This window comes from Lontra canadensis, unplaced genomic scaffold (genome assembly GCF_010015895.1).
Source record: "Lontra canadensis isolate GAN:19392208 unplaced genomic scaffold, GSC_riverotter_1.0 scaffold60, whole genome shotgun sequence".
Lineage (NCBI taxonomy): Eukaryota > Metazoa > Chordata > Mammalia > Carnivora > Mustelidae > Lontra > Lontra canadensis.
In genome coordinates this window covers 8,672,460-8,688,055 of record NW_022631054.1, presented here as the reverse complement: position 1 = coordinate 8,688,055, position 15,596 = coordinate 8,672,460, and the positions used below count along the sequence as shown (strand labels likewise).

The 15,596-nt window shown below is 37.6% G+C and overlaps 1 protein-coding gene across 3 annotated transcripts in view; it reads left to right on the top strand.

Annotated features, from left to right (window-relative positions):
- Positions 1 to 15,596, top strand: part of FOXJ3 (forkhead box J3) — a 151,880-nt gene that overhangs the window by 126,911 nt on the left and 9,373 nt on the right. For all 3 annotated transcript variants that reach the window (XM_032877464.1, XM_032877462.1, XM_032877463.1), the window contains 3 exons: positions 1,592 to 2,008; positions 6,131 to 6,232; positions 6,625 to 6,816. In XM_032877464.1, the coding sequence (XP_032733355.1) occupies positions 1,592 to 2,008; positions 6,131 to 6,232; positions 6,625 to 6,816 (711 nt within the window). The remainder of the gene's footprint in view (positions 1 to 1,591; positions 2,009 to 6,130; positions 6,233 to 6,624; positions 6,817 to 15,596) is intronic.

The window sequence follows — 15,596 nt, the reverse complement described above, 5'->3', positions numbered from 1 at the left end:
GGGCAGTATGAGAATATTTTCATTTGAAAGGTTTGATTCTTTTATTAACTGATACTGTGCTGCAGGATTTTATTTTTCATTTAATAAAATTTGTCGTGTTTTGGTTCAGTAAAACATGGTATGTGCCATCCTTTGGGATATGAAAATAGCCTAGTTATGTCTAACCAAATATTGCAGTAAGATTTATTAAAATGAGTGTTTACCTGCAAACCAAGAGTACATTATTTTACCATTAGGTACTTCTGGTCGAATCATTATTATCATCATAGCAGCTAACATTTACTGAGCTCATTCACATCCTGCACTTGCACCATGGCATTTAATCCTCACAACAGTTCTGCAAAATAGATATATCCATACCCATCTATAATTGAGGTAATTTTGACCTGCAAAGGTTAATCACTTCCCAAAGTTACCAGGTGTGCAGATGGTAGTATAGAGACTTTAATCCTTACATTCTAGTCTTGTAAATTATGCAGTCTTAACCCCTAAAGTGTGTGTGTCTCGAGAATATCCTGTAAGTCAAATGAAAAAGCAGTGAAGGTGGCTATTCTGTTTTGCTTAGTCTTTTTAAAAAATTTTTATTTGAGGGAGAACAGGAGAGAGAGAGAGGGAGAAAGAGAGCACAGATGGAGAAGTGGACTCCTGCTGAGCAGAGAGCCCATTGCAGGGCTTTATCCCAGGACCCTGAGATCATGACCTGAGCCGAAGGCAGACGCTTAACCAACTGAACCACCCAGGCGCCAGTGTTTTGCTTAGTCTTAAGAATTCTTGCCACCTTTGACTTAAAACTTTTTGGAGTTGTCAAAGACAGAGTTCAGAAATAACTGGGCCTTACTTCTCTTCTCCACCTCTGTCAAATCCTTGGTCTTTAGGCCTGTAGCGAAGCATCTGGAATGTGACCCAGCATTCACACACTCTCCCCTTAACATTTACTCAGTCTTTCAAGACTTCTTCAGATACTGCCTTTTCTCTCTCTTTTTTCTTTTCTTTCTATTTCTTTTTCTTTTTATTTCTTTTTCTTTTTTCTTTTCCTTTTCTCTTTCCCTTTCCTTTTGTCTGTGAGAGGGAGGAGAGCAGAGAGAGACAGAGGGAGAGAGAGAGAATCTTAAGCAGGCTCTGTGCTGAGACGTGGGGCTCAATCTCACAACCCTGAGATCATGACCTGAGCCAAAAATCAAGTCAGATGCTTAACTCATTGAGCCACTTAAGCACTGCAGATAACTGCCTTTCAATGACGGATTTTCCAAATCTCTAGCCCCTTCCTAGCTGAACAGGCAATAAGCATTGTTCCTGAATGCCCTCGTAAACTTTCTGCCTTAGTACTTATATTACTGGACATAATCTCCTTAAGTGTCTGTCCCTTCTACTAGACCATGAGCTACTGGAGGGCAAAGGGTGGTGTTTCTTACTCTTCTCAGTGATCCCAGAGACTGGTGTGTGGTGGATATTCTGTGGACACTTTTTCAGCTGAGTTAGTGTTGCTTCCTGACAATGTATACCTCTGCTCCATTAATAATTTTGTAAGTGTGTCATAAAATATAACTGAAATCTGACTCTGAGTGCTCTTGCTTTCTCTGACTGTGTCTAGGTTTGATGACCATCCCTTCCGAATCTTCCCAGCAGTCCCACACCTCGTGTTCGTATCAGCACTCTCCTAGCAGCACAGTGAGCTCTCACCCACACAGCAACCAAAGCAGCCTGTCCAACAATCATGGCGGTGGCCTCAGCACCACAGGCAGTAATTCGGTTGCACAGGTCTCACTGCCCCACTCCCAGATGCACACACAGCCGTCTCCACATCCATCCCATCGACCGCATGGTTTACCACAGCATCCGCAGCGTCCCCAACACCCAGCATCGCACCCACAGCAACACAGCCAGCTCCAGCCTCCTCACCCCCAGCACCCCTCTCCACATCAGCACATACAGCATCATCCGAACCATCAGCATCAGACGTTAACACATCAGGCACCCCCACCCCCACAACAGGTATCCTGTAATTCTGGTAAGTTTGTGTCTCCTGACTTACATTTGGCTGTGGATTAGGATCTGTTCTTTGTTATCTGAGGCTTGTGTATATTTACTACCGAAACCCTTCTCTTCTGTCTCCCTTTTGTTTCCTTGTTGTAATCCCATAGTTGTAACTCATTCAGTCTATACATTAATCTAGAGATTTTTTTTTTTTTTAAGATTTTCTTTATGGGGGGGGGAAGAGAACACAAGAGGGGAAAGGGTCAGAGGGAGAAGCAGACTCTCCACTGAACAGGGAGCCTGATGGAGGACTCCATCCTGGGACTCCAGGAACATGACCTGAGCCGAAGGCAGTTGCTTAACCAATTGAGCCACCCAGATAGACTGGAGATTTTCCTGATTAAAATTTATTGTTAACAGCATAGGCAAACTCAGCAACCCTTGTAGGTTTTAGTGTCAACTCTCATTTTGTCTTTCTGGAAAACCAGTGTTTTGTGAGCATTTGAAAGAAGAGTGAGATGCACAATCTGTTTGCAATCTATTATGATTGTGTGGTATAGAAGAAAGAGTATAGGTTATGTCAGAAAAACCTGTATTTGAATCCTCATTATGACTCATATGACCTTTCATGCATTACTTCTTTTAGTCTTATTATTTTCTCATCTATAAAAATGGAACTAAAATGCGCTAGTATACAGTGTTGTTATGAGGATTGCACTGAAAATGCAAAGAGGAAATGCCTCATCCGGTATCCTTTAAGTATTCAGAAAATGTTCCCACTTTTCCTTTCTTTGCTTATTCCTGCCCAAGATCTCATTTTAGAAAGATAGATTGCAAAGGAAGAGAACAGTCTTCATATCCTGGTTTTTTAAAAAAAATCTATTGCTCTTAAGTTAGGGCTTGATGGTTTCTGGTGAGATGCTTAATTGACATTGCTCACAGACCAGGTATCTGCACTGCAGAACTCCCAGGGGTGCCCCCAACACAGACTGCAAGATGAATGTGTCCCTTTGGAGTTGTGCAGATACAGATCCTTCCCTTAGCTTACCTGGCTGTCTACTCACCAACCAAATCACTGATGAGATTTTTATCCTGGAGAGACAGTTTCTAAATGCTAGATGATACTAGTTCTTACCAATTAAAATTGATCCTCATTTCAGGCAATTAAACTACTGTCAGGGAAATGACTTTAGATAGTGCATACTGTCTCTTGTATTCTGACTGCTATAAAGCTTACGTTTTTCTGAAACTACTTACTTTTTTGCAAAGTGGAAAAATAATATATTTTGGGGAGAATTACACAAGGTACAAAAATGCAGATCAGGGTACTTGAAATTTAGTAAGTTCCTTTTCACAATTAATTTTGTTTTCCCAGTTAATAATTCTAAGTACTTTGCAGAATAAATTTGAAAATTGGGTGTAGTTTTTTTGTTTTTTTTTTTTTAAAGATTTTATTTATTTATTTGACAGAGGGAGAAAGATCACAAGTAGGCAGAGCAGCAGGCAGAGAGAAAGGGGGAAACAGGTTCCCTGCTGAACAGAGAGCCCGATGTGGGGCTCGATCCCAGGACCCTGAGATCATGACCTGGGTTGAAGGCAGAGGCTTAACCCACTGAGCCAACCGGGCACCCCAGAAAATTGGGTATAGTTCTTGATGGACTGTCTCCTAAAACATCTTGAAATTATTTTTAGGTTTGTGCCTAGAGAAAAAGGTGTAAGTATAGCCCCCTTTTCCTATTCTTAGTCTTATTCACTGTTGTCTACCTTTAAAAAAAATGTTTTTAAATTTTTTTAAATTTAAGTATAGTTGATGTGTAATGTTGTTAGTTTCAGATGTACAACACAGTGATTCAGCAGCTCTGTACTTTATGCTGTATAGCTACTATCTGTCACCATACAATGGTATTAAAAAACCACTGACTCTATTTCTTACACTATACCTTCCATACTGGTGACTTTATAATTCCATCACTAGAAACCTGTACTTCTCACTTCCTTTCACCCATTTGCCTGTCTCCTCCCCTGCCCCCAACTTGCTTGTTCTGTGTATTTAAAAATGGGATTGTTTCTTTTTGTTTTGTTTTGTTTTCAGATTCCACATATAAGTGAGATCATATGATGTTTGGCTTTCTCTGACTTACATCACTTACACTACTGCCTACCTTTTTTTTTTTTTTTTTTTTTTAAGATTTTATTTGTTTATTTGACAGAGAGAGAGAGAGATCACAAATAGGCAGAGAAGGAGGCAGAGAGAGGGCAAAGCAGGCTCACTGCTGAGCAGAGAGCCTGATGCGGGCCTCGATCCCAGGACCCTGAGATCATGACCTGAGCCGAAGGCAGAGGCTTAATCCACTGAGCCACCCAGGCGCCCCTACTGCCTACCTTTTAATGTCAATACATTCTTCAGAAAGTTAAGCTTGTTTTTAATATGATTTTAATGACTGACTAATGTTTGTAGATTTGGTGTCAGTAGAAGTCTGTGATGCTTGGGTCATACCTTTCTATTAACTCTAATGATTGCCGGGGAGAAAAAAGTACTATTACAGCTGAAAACAATTCATCATGTGCTCTTAGTGGCCTGTTGTTATACCAGTGGTAGCTTGCCAGAGAAGGAAAATAACTTTTTACCTGGTGGGATTAGGAATAATCATTGTGGTTGTGATAATCTGTTTGAGTTAAAATTTCTAAGATGCGACTAAGCAAGTTGTCTTTAATAGGGAGGGAATGGAAGAAACTAATAGTTTTTTGAGTTCCCCTTATGTGATAGGCAGTTAGATACTTATCTCATATTATTCTCCCAAATCAACTATAAATTACCACATTTAATAGATAGGAAAAGTGTAACTCAAAGAAGTTAAGCTGTTTGCTCAAGATCAGAGCTAATAAGTAGAATTAGTATTTATATCCTGGCCTGTGAGGACTTCAAAGCCTGTAACACCAGTAATTCCAAAAGGACTAAAATCAGTAAACATTTACTGAGTGGGTCTTGCAGAGATTGCTTTGTATTGCCAAGTCAACATTTATTATAGGTGATGGACTTAAAAAGTTTCATAGACTTGAATGTGGCTCACTGGAGCATTACGTATTTTTCCCCAACAGATTTCTCCTAAATTATGAGTTGCCTGGGGGCAGAGTCAAGTTGTCTCTGTCTGGTTCATTGTTTATTTGAAAAAAATCCTTAATTGGCAGATTTTTGTAAGTCAGGTAACCAGTAGTTGATACAGAGTTATCTGTGATGTAGCAAAAAATCCTTTTTATTAGTTCTTACCTTCATCCAGGGCTGATTCTGATAACAGAATAATTTGTGCAGCAGTCACTGAATGGAGGATTTTCTTCCTCTGCTCAGCATTATCTCTTTGAGTGCAACTCAAGCCCCATGCCCCTGAATGGTGACCACTTTGCTGACATACAGACTGGAGTCTTAACCCTCCTGATGATACCACATCAGAGGATACTATTCCTGACTAGAAATGCCCTGGTTTGGATTCAGCAGCATTTCTTAGAGATGTCTCAGCCCTTCGTTTTTGCTACTTTGCCAGTAGGACTGTGCTAAGGCATTTCTCTTTCTTAAGGTTGTCTTGTAAGACATTTGTCCTCTTGCTGTACAATCTAATTTATCTCTTAAATCAGTGCTTTAAATTCTTCTGTGTGTTACGTCTAAATGTGAACCTACCTCTGAGTTATAAAGAACATATCTCTTGATGTCATAACAGGACAGGAAAATGAACAGGATGTATTGATTTGCCTGACTTGCCCTGCCTGGTCATTCATTTGTACTGTACAAATGTAAAACACGGTAATCAAGTGTGACATTATTAAGGTGATAGGGCAGTTTGTAAGTTGTCAGACTTACAGTTGTAAGTCTGTCAGACTAGACCTTAGAAACACCAGTTTCAAGGTTTAGATATATCATAGTGACCTTGCTAAGTTATGCCACCTCTCTGGTGTTTAGTTTCTTTTTGTTTATGAAATGAAGAGAAATAAGACCCCTCTTCCTATTTCACAGCACATGAAATGATGGGTGTGAATCCATTTGTAAAATTGGTTGGGGATCTTCCAATGTTAGGAATAAGCCCAGCCCATTGTCTTCCCCCTAGTATATACTTCAAACATTCACTATCCAAGAATTATAGTATTGTCGACATTATTTTTACAGGTGTTTCAAATGATTGGTATGCAACACTTGATATGCTAAAAGAAAGTTGTCGAATTGCCAGCAGTGTTAATTGGTCAGATGTAGACCTTTCACAGTTCCAAGGTGAGTATGGCTTCTTCCGGATAAACAACCAGAAATATATGATCTTGTTTTCTCTCACAGATCGTTTTCTTTGTAGTAGAAATAAGTATCTCCTTATATAGTGTTTCTTTTGCCTTTGGTAGTACACTTAAAAACAACACTGCAACATTTCATGATTAAGCCCTTCAGCCAGTTGATACAGAGGAGGATCAGAGACAGGAGTTTTGAAAGAAGTTTGGCCACATTTGGAAATAATTAGGCTTTGAATAATTTTTAACTGTCATTCTTCATTGCATGGTAAATCACTACCAGTGGGAATTTTGAGGGCTGAAAAAAAACTGTGTCTTGCTACTTTCCTTGCAGTGTTTGCAGAACAAACTATGCTAACTGTATTTCTAATGCTTTCTTCATAGGTTTGATGGAGAGTATGAGACAGGCAGATCTCAAGAACTGGTCTTTGGATCAGGTTCAGTTTGCTGATCTCTGTTCTTCTCTTAATCAGTTCTTTACACAAACTGGCCTTATCCACTCACAGAGTAATGTTCAACAAAATGTCTGTCACGGTGCCATGCATCCAACAAAACCTTCCCAACATATTGGAACAGGTATGGGTTTAATTATCTTCTCGATTTTCTCTTTCTCATTTGTGTGAAATTTAATGCAATTTGGTATGTTGTTAATGGTGACTGATCTGTTTATATCTTTTTCTAAGAAATGAAGTAATTTATATATATAAAAGGTGTATTTTAGAGAAATTGAAGTAAAGAGACTGTTTTCTATCATTTACATGATTATTTTATTGTTTACAATTGACTTTCCTTTGTGATCTTTAACCTTTTTAGTTCTCAAGGATTAAGTGTTTCAAAGATACTTAAATTTTTTGTAAGAATATCGTTATGAAATTATATCAGTTTACATTTGTGTAGATTGCAGTGAAAATCATTATGTCTTATTTTATATATCTTCTAAGAATGTTAAGATTAAAGTTCAAAGTTTATTTGATGAGTACAGTAATGGTAAATAGTCTTGATTGTGTTTTTTACTCTGGACTTGAGATTCGTTGTCTGTATTTTTCATCTCACTTTCTTCCTTTCCTCTTTACCCTTGTAGCCATCTCATTTACTCTGATTGCAGCGCCTTTTCATTCTGTAGGTGGTTAATATCCCAAGTGCTTTCTTCATTTAATTTCTTGCAACCTTTTATCTCCAAGTTGACATCTTTTCTGTTCATTATTTTGGTTTTACATTTGATGCATTTTTTTTTTAAAGATTTTATTTATTTATTTGTCAGAGAGAGAGAGAGAGGGAGAGAGAGCGAGCACAGGCAGACAGAATGGCAGGCAGAGGCAGAGGGAGAAGCAGGCTCCCTGACGAGCAAGGAGCCCGATGTGGGACTCGATCCCAGGACGCTGGGATCATGACCTGAGCCGAAGGCAGCTGCTTAACCAACTGAGCCACCCAGGCGTCCCCATTTGATGCATTTTTAAAAGTCTTTTCAATCCTGAGTGGCTTTCTTCAACCATTATTCTAGCTTATTTCACATATTTGGTCTTTCCATATTTTCAGGATCCCCAGCCAGGCTGTATCTTTCTTTTTGTGAAGTCTTTATTTCTCTGTCTTTGTTACTTTCTTTGTTTCTATTTTTTTTTTTAAAGATCTATTTATTTTAGAGAGAGTGAGAGAGTGTGTGCAAGCAGAGGGGAGGGGCAGGGAAGAGGGAGAATCTCAAGCAGACACCCTGCTGAGCATGGAGCTTGACTCAGGGCTCAGTCCCACAACGCTGAGATCATGACCTGAGCCAAAGTCAAGAGTTGGGCACTTAACTGGCTGAACCACCTCTGTGTCTTTTGATAGAAATCTTCCATCATCTTTGCTTCTTCCATTTGAATAGTTTATGTAACTTGAAACCCTCAGTGGCTGTTTGATTTTGATGACTTACTCATTTCATAAATTATATCCATGCAAGAACCTCATTCGTTGCTTGACATATAGGAGGTACTTAATAGTATTAGATGTTGAGTGCCTGGAATGTGCCTGACGACTAAGCTGCTTTTTTTTTTTTTTTTTTTAAGATTTTATTTATTTATTTGACAGAGATCACAGGTAGGCAGAGAGGCAGGCAGAGAGAGAGGAGGAAGCAGGCTCCCTACTGAGCAGAGAGCCCGATGCAGGGCTTGATCCAAGGACCCTGAGATCATGACCTGAGCCGAAGGCAGAGGCCTAACCCTCTGAGCCACCCAGGTGCCCCATAAGCTTTATTTTTTGATGACTCTTTAGCTCCTCTCTCCCTCTCTCTCACTTTCACTTCCTTTTTGGTATCTTTTGGATATATACCCTTTGAAAAAAAATTTATCCTTAAGTATATAGTTCAGTGGCAATTAAATATATTCATAATGTGCAACTATCATCATCATCCATCTCCATAACTCTTTTCATCTTGTAAAGTGGATATTCTGTATTCATTAAATAATACCTCCTCCCAATCCCCCTGACCCTCCACCAAGCCCCTGGCAACCACCAGTCTACTTTCTGTTTCTGATTTTTGACTACTCATGAGTATCTCATGTAATTGAAATCCTACAGTATTTGTCTTTTTGTGACTGGCTTACTTCACTTAGCATGTCTTCATCCATGTTGTGGCATATGTTAAAATTTTCTTCCTTTTTATGGCTGTGTACTAGCCCTTTGTATATATGTATCATATTTGCTTATCTACTCATCTGTTGATGAACACTTGGGATGCTTTCATGTTTTAGCTATTGTGGATAATATTGCTATGAACATGGGTGTACCAATATTTTTTCAAGGCCCTGCTTTCAGTTCTTTTGGATATATACCCAGAACTGAAATTGCTGGATCATATGGTAATTCTGTGTTTCATTTTTTGAGGACCCACCATACTGGTTTTGATGGTGGCTTATACCATTTTACATCCCCACTAACAATGCATAAGGGTTCTAGTTTTTTGACATCCTTGCCAACATTTTTTTTTTCTTTTCTTTCTTTAAAAAAAAATAGCTATTTTACTGGGTGCGAGATGGTATCTCATTTTAGTTTTTATTTGCATTCCTTGATTATTAGTGATATTGAATATCTTTTCATCTACTTACTAGCCATTTTCGTATCATCTTTGGAGAAATGTCTGTTCAGGTCCTTTGCCAATTTTTTAATCTGGTTTGATTTATTGCTGAGTTTTAGGAGTTCTCTGTTTTTTTTGGATACTAACCCTTTCATCAGATTCATGATTTGTGAACATTTTCTTTCTTTTGTTTTCTTTTTGACTGTGTTGTGTCTTTTGATGCACAATTTTTTAATTTTTCAGGAAGTCCAACTCATCCATTCTTTTGTTGCCTAGGAGTTCTGTATCCTATCCAAGAAATCATTGCCAAATCCCGGTGTCATGAAGCTCTTGCCCTGTGTTTTCATCTAAGAATTTTATAGTTTAGGTCTTACATCTAAGTCTTTAACCCATCTGAAGTTACTTTTTGTATTTGGTGTTAGATACAGGTCCAGTTTCATGGTTTTGCATGTGGAATCCAATTTTCCCAGCACCATTTGCTGAAAAGACTGTCCATTCCCGCACAGAATGGTTTTGACACCCTTGTCAAAAGTCACTTGATCAGGGGCACCTGGGTGGCTCAGTGGGTTAAAGCCTCTGCCTTTGGCTCAGGTCATGATCTCAGGGTCCTGGGATCGAACCCTGCATTGGGCTCTCTGCTCAGCGGGGAGCCTGCTCCCCTCCCCCCCCCCCACATATCTGCCTGCCTCTCTGCCTACTTGTGATCTGTCTGTCAAATAAATAAATAAAATCTTAAAAAGTCACTTCATGGGGCGCCTGGGTGGCTCAGTGGGTTAAGCCGCTGCCTTCGGCTCAGGTCATGATCCCAGGGTTCTGGGATCGAGTCCTGCATTGGGCTCTCTGCTCAGCAGGAAGCCTGCTTCCCTCTCTCTCTCTCTGCCTGTCTCTCTGTCTACTTGTGATCTCTCTCTGTCAAGTAAATAAATAAAATCTTTAAAAAAAATAAATAAATTAAAACAAAACTCACTTGATCTTATATGCAAGATTTCATTTCTGGGTCATCTGTTCGATTGCAGTGTTCATAGTATATTTGTCTTTATGCCATTAGCACACTGTTTTAAATACTGTATTTTTATAGTAAGTTTTAAAATCAAGATGTGTGAGTCTCCCTGCTTTGTTACTCTTGTTCAAGATAATTTTAGCTCTTCAGGGCCTCTTGAGATTCCCTATACATTTTAGGATGGGATTTTCTGTTTTGCCCCCCCCTTAACTGGAATTTTTTATATGGATTACATTGAATCTGTAGACACTTCGGAGAGATTGACATTTCAACAATATTGCCTTCCAGTCCCTGAACATGAGATGTATTTCCATGTATTTATGTTGTCTTAAATTTCTTTCAGCAGTGTTTTTGTAGTTTTAACTATATAAGTCTACAAGTTTTATAGTTTTAACTATACAAGCTAACCTCTGTAGTTAGTTCCTAAGTATTTTTTATTGCCATTGTAAATGGAATTGTTGTTGTAATTTCCTTTTCAGATTATTCATTATGTAAAAATGATTTTTGCATGTTGACTTTGTATCCTTCTACTTTGCTGAATTTACTTATTCTAATAATTTGTGTATGTTTGGGGTGGAGTCTTTGGAAGTTTCTTCATATAAGATGATATCTGTGAACAGAGATAAATATATTTTTTCCTTTCCGATTTGGATGCCTATTATTTCTTTTTCTTGCCTGATTGCTCTGGCTAGAACTTGCAGTATGTTGAATAGAAATGGAGATCCTTGCTTTGTTCATGGTCATAGAAAAACTTTAAGGTTTTTCACCATTGAGCATGATGTTTGCCATGGGATATTAATAAATGACTTTTTTTATGGCTTTTTTATGTTTAAGTAGTTTTCTTCTATACCTAATTTATTGAGTATTTTTAATTAAAGGGTATTTACTTTGTCAGTTACTTTTTCTGCATTAGTTGAGATGAACATGTAGGTTTTTTCCCCTTTCTTTCTGTTAATGTGGTGTATTACATTGATCACATTTCATACATTGAACCACCTTTATATGAAAATTCCAGGAGTAAATCTCACTTGATCATCATGTTTAATCCTTTTAATACAGTATTGAATTAATTTTGCTAGTATTTTGTTTGGGATTTTTGGATTGGTGTTCATAAGGGGTATTGGTCTCTAGTTTCCTTTTAGATGTCTTGTCTCTTTTTTTTTGGTATCGGGCTGATTTTGGCCTCAGAGGATGAGTTAGGAAGTGCTTTCTGTCTTTCAGTTTTTTGAAAAGTTTGAGAAGAATTGGTGTTAGTTCTTTAAATAGTACAGTTCACCAGTGAAGCCATCAGGTCCTGCAGGGGCTTTTCTTTGTTGGGAGATTTTTGATTACTGATTCAGTCTTACTAGTTTTAGTTGTATTCAGATTATCTACTTCTTTGCAAATTTCTCTTGGTGGCTTTGTGTTTCTAGGAATTTGTTCATTTCATCTAGGTTATCTAGTATGTTGGTGTGCAGTTGCTCATAGTACTCCTATGATCCCGTTTCCTTCCTTTTTTGGGGAGGTCCTGTTTTTTTGTAGACTCAGTTGTAGCATGCTCACTTTCATTTCTGATTTTAATTATTCTCTACTTCATTTATCTCAGCCCTAATCTTTATGATTTCCTTCTTTCTGCTAGCTTTGGATTTACTCTGTTCTTTTTGTAGGTCTTTAAGTTGTTGAGATATTTCTTGTTTTTTTTTTTAATGTGTTTATAGCTATAAATTTCCCCCATGACACTGCTTTTGCTGTTTTCCCTATGTTTTCATATGTTACGTTTTGATTACATCTGTCTCTAAGTATTTTCTAATTTTCTTTGTGATTTTTTTTTGATCCATTTTTTTCTTTGATCCATTAATTTCCACAAATTTGAGAACCTTCCAGTTTTATTTCTGTTACTGATTTCTGACTTCATCCTCTTGTGATCAGAGAAGATACTTTGTGTATCTATCATTTAAAATCTGTTAAGACTTAAATTTGGAACCTAACATATATGGTCTATCCTGGGAAATACCCTGTGTGCATTTGAGAAGAATGTGTATTTTGTTGTTGGGTAGAATGTTCTGTATTTGTCTGTTAGATGTAGTTGGTTTATTCTGTTAAATCCTGTTTCCTTACTTCTCTCTGGTGGTTCTTTCCATTGTTGAGTGTCAGGTATTTATATCACCAACTATCATTGTAGAGTTGTTCATTTCTTTCAGTTCTGTCAGTTTGTGCTGACAAAACTGACTTGTTTTGCTGCAATCTGTTACTAGATGTATAAGTGTTTATAATTATCTTTTTTCTGTATTGAACCTTTTATTGATATGTAGTATCTTTCTTTGTCTTTGTAACCTTTTGATTTAAAGTCTATTTTGTCTGATATTAGTATAGCAGTCCCTACTCCTTTTGGGTTACTTTTTCCATCCTTTCACTTCTCATTCTCTTTGTGTCTTTGGATCTAAAGTGAGGGTCTTACAGATATGTGTTCTTACTCATTCTGTCAATCTCTCTTTTGATTGGAGAATTTAATCTGTTTACATGTAAAGTAGTTACAGATAAGGAATGATTTCTGTCATTTTGCTGTTTCTTTTCTGTCTAGTTTTTGTCCCTTATTTTTTGCATTACTGTTGTCTTTTGTGTTTTGTTGACTTTCTGTAGTGAAATGTTTTAATTCCTTTTGTCTTTATTGCGTAGCTCTTTGTAGTTACCATGGGGATTGGGTTTACCAACCTAAAGTTGTAACATTCTCATTTGGAATTTATATCAGTACAACTTTTATAATATAAAGAAGCTCTTCTCCTTTACAGCTCTTTCTCTACCCCTTTTGATTGTTGATGTCACAAAATCACATCTTTATGCACAGTGTGCCCCAAAACATATATTAATAATGCCTTTAAATGCATTAGTCTCTTAAATTATGTAAAAAACATATGGAGTTACAAGTGGAAGTTATAATAATACTTGTGTCTAAACTAATCACTTTTAGAAAATATATTAGTCTTTCCAGTCATGTATAAAAGAAAAAGTGGAGTTCTGAATTGTTGCCACAGTAATACTAGCTCTTTTTATTGCTTTTATAATAACCTTTATTGATATCTTTATTTCTCCATAAAGCTTTGAGTTACTGTCTAGTGTCCTTTTATTTCACCCTGTAGGACTCCTTTAAGGATTTCTTGGGAGGCCAGGGCTAATGGTAACAAACTCCTTTAGCTTTTATTTATCTGGAACCATCTTAATTTCTTCCTCACTCTTGAAAAGGACAGTTTTGTTGGGTATAGCAGTTCTTGGTTGATACTTTTTCTTTTTAGCATTTTGAATAGATTGGCCCATTGTCTTCCAACTCCTAAAGTCTACCATGAGAAATCTGCTGATAATCTTATTGTGGTTCCCTTGTGTGTGACAAGTCATTTATCTTGCTCCTTTCAAAATCGTCTCTTTATCTTTGGCTTTTGAAAACTTGATTATAATACGTCCCTTGGTGTGGGTCTCTTGTGGCTCTCATCTTACTAAAGTCTGTTGAACTTCTTGGATGTTCTCATTTTTTGTTCAGCCCTTATTTTTTCAAATATTCTCTCTGTCCCATTCCTCCTCCTTCTGGGACTCCCACAATGCATAGTTGGTTTGCTTGATAGTGTCCCCCAGTGCCTTAGTCTCTGTTTAATTTTGTTCAATTTTTTTCTTTCTGTTACTTACCCTTGATAATTTTCATTGTCCTATCTTCAAATTCACTGATTCTTTCTTCTGCCTACACAAATTTTTCTTTGAATCCTGTAGTGAATTTTTCATTTCAATTATTGTAATTTTTAGTTTTAGAATTTCTTTTTTATTTCTTTTTAGGTTCTCTCTCTCTTTATTGATATTTCCAGTTTATTCATACATTATAATTATGACTTTTTCCACATCTTCCTTTAGTCTTTGAGCATCTTGAAGACACTTGTTTTAAAGTCTTTGTAGTGGATCTGCCATCAGATCTTTTTCAAGGACAAGTTTTGTCGATTTGTTTTTGCTTTGAATAGGGCATACTTATCTGTTTATTTGTATGCTTTGTGATTTTGTAGTTGAAAACTAGACACTTGAATGTAAGAATGTGGTACCTATGGAAACTAGATTCTGTTCCTTCCCCAGGTTTGCTGTTTTCAATTATTTTGCCTTCTGTTTTTGTTTTCTTGATGGCTGCAAGGTATCCTTATGCTAAGGTTCACCCTAAGGTCTTTTCAGGTCTTCTCTGTGTTTGTACTTTTCTCTTGGCAGAGGTGGTCACTTTCTAATTTTCCCAGTATATGTGGTTGTTTTTCAGTGTCCTGGCTTTTAATGTCTGCCTCCTCAAAGGGTAAAAAGAGAAAAATGAAAGAGGGGGAAAGGAGGTTAGTAGCCCCCTTATAGCCTCTGGAAATTAGTTCATTTGGAGGGTAGGTGCTTTGCATCATTGGTGGAATGTGCAACAATGGCTACCCTCCTTGACATCTGCATCTCTGTGATCAGAGTACAGATCTGCAGTATTTGGAGAGCAGAGGCCTCTTTGCCTACAGTGGCTTTTGCAAGCTGTGTGAGTTGTTCCAGGAACACATGCACAGCTACCTGCCATCAGGTAGGGATGAGGGATAGGTAGCTACTGTTGGGCTAAGAGCTAGAATTGACCAAAAATAACTGCAATTTATTATATAGGCCTTCCTCTCTGCGTTGCAAACTCAGTAAACTTCAGAGTTCCAAATTCTCCAGTGTTTTCTGTAGTATCAGGCAGTCTACCAGTGTAATTTTATCTAGGTTGGAAGACAGATTCCTGGTGCTTCCTACTCCACCATCTTCTCAAAATCCTCCCTTTATTCCTTTTTAATTGTCAAGATCTATATAACTTGGCATGCATTTTCACTTATTTGCCTTCTTCCATTTCATCTTTTTATCTCTTCTTGTAGATGGACAGCTTATCTTCTTTGATCCTTTGGTAGGTTTCAGACCCATAGTTTTTCTCTTTCAGGATACATCACTTTTACTTTTCCATCTTGCATTAAATCCCAGAGGTGTACCATCCTTACTGTTCTTTGTCCCTTGGTTTTTCTTTCCTTTTTTATTTCCCTGTCTAACTAAAATAAATCATGAAGTTAGCTCTTCCAAGTGCTGCCATATTCTCTGCCAAATACTCTCAAATCATTTCAGCCAGCTTTAAAATGCTAATGGTGGGGGTGGGTACCTATGTTGCTTACAAATTATTGCCTGCGGCAGATTAGAAAGTTCTAGGAAGATAAGTAGAAGAAGGTGTGGGTCAGTCTTAAAGAGAGAACTGTTTCAAGGGCCATTGTACATGTTAGCCAGTAGCTCCCCTTTTCTGGAATTTCAGTTTATGTGGTG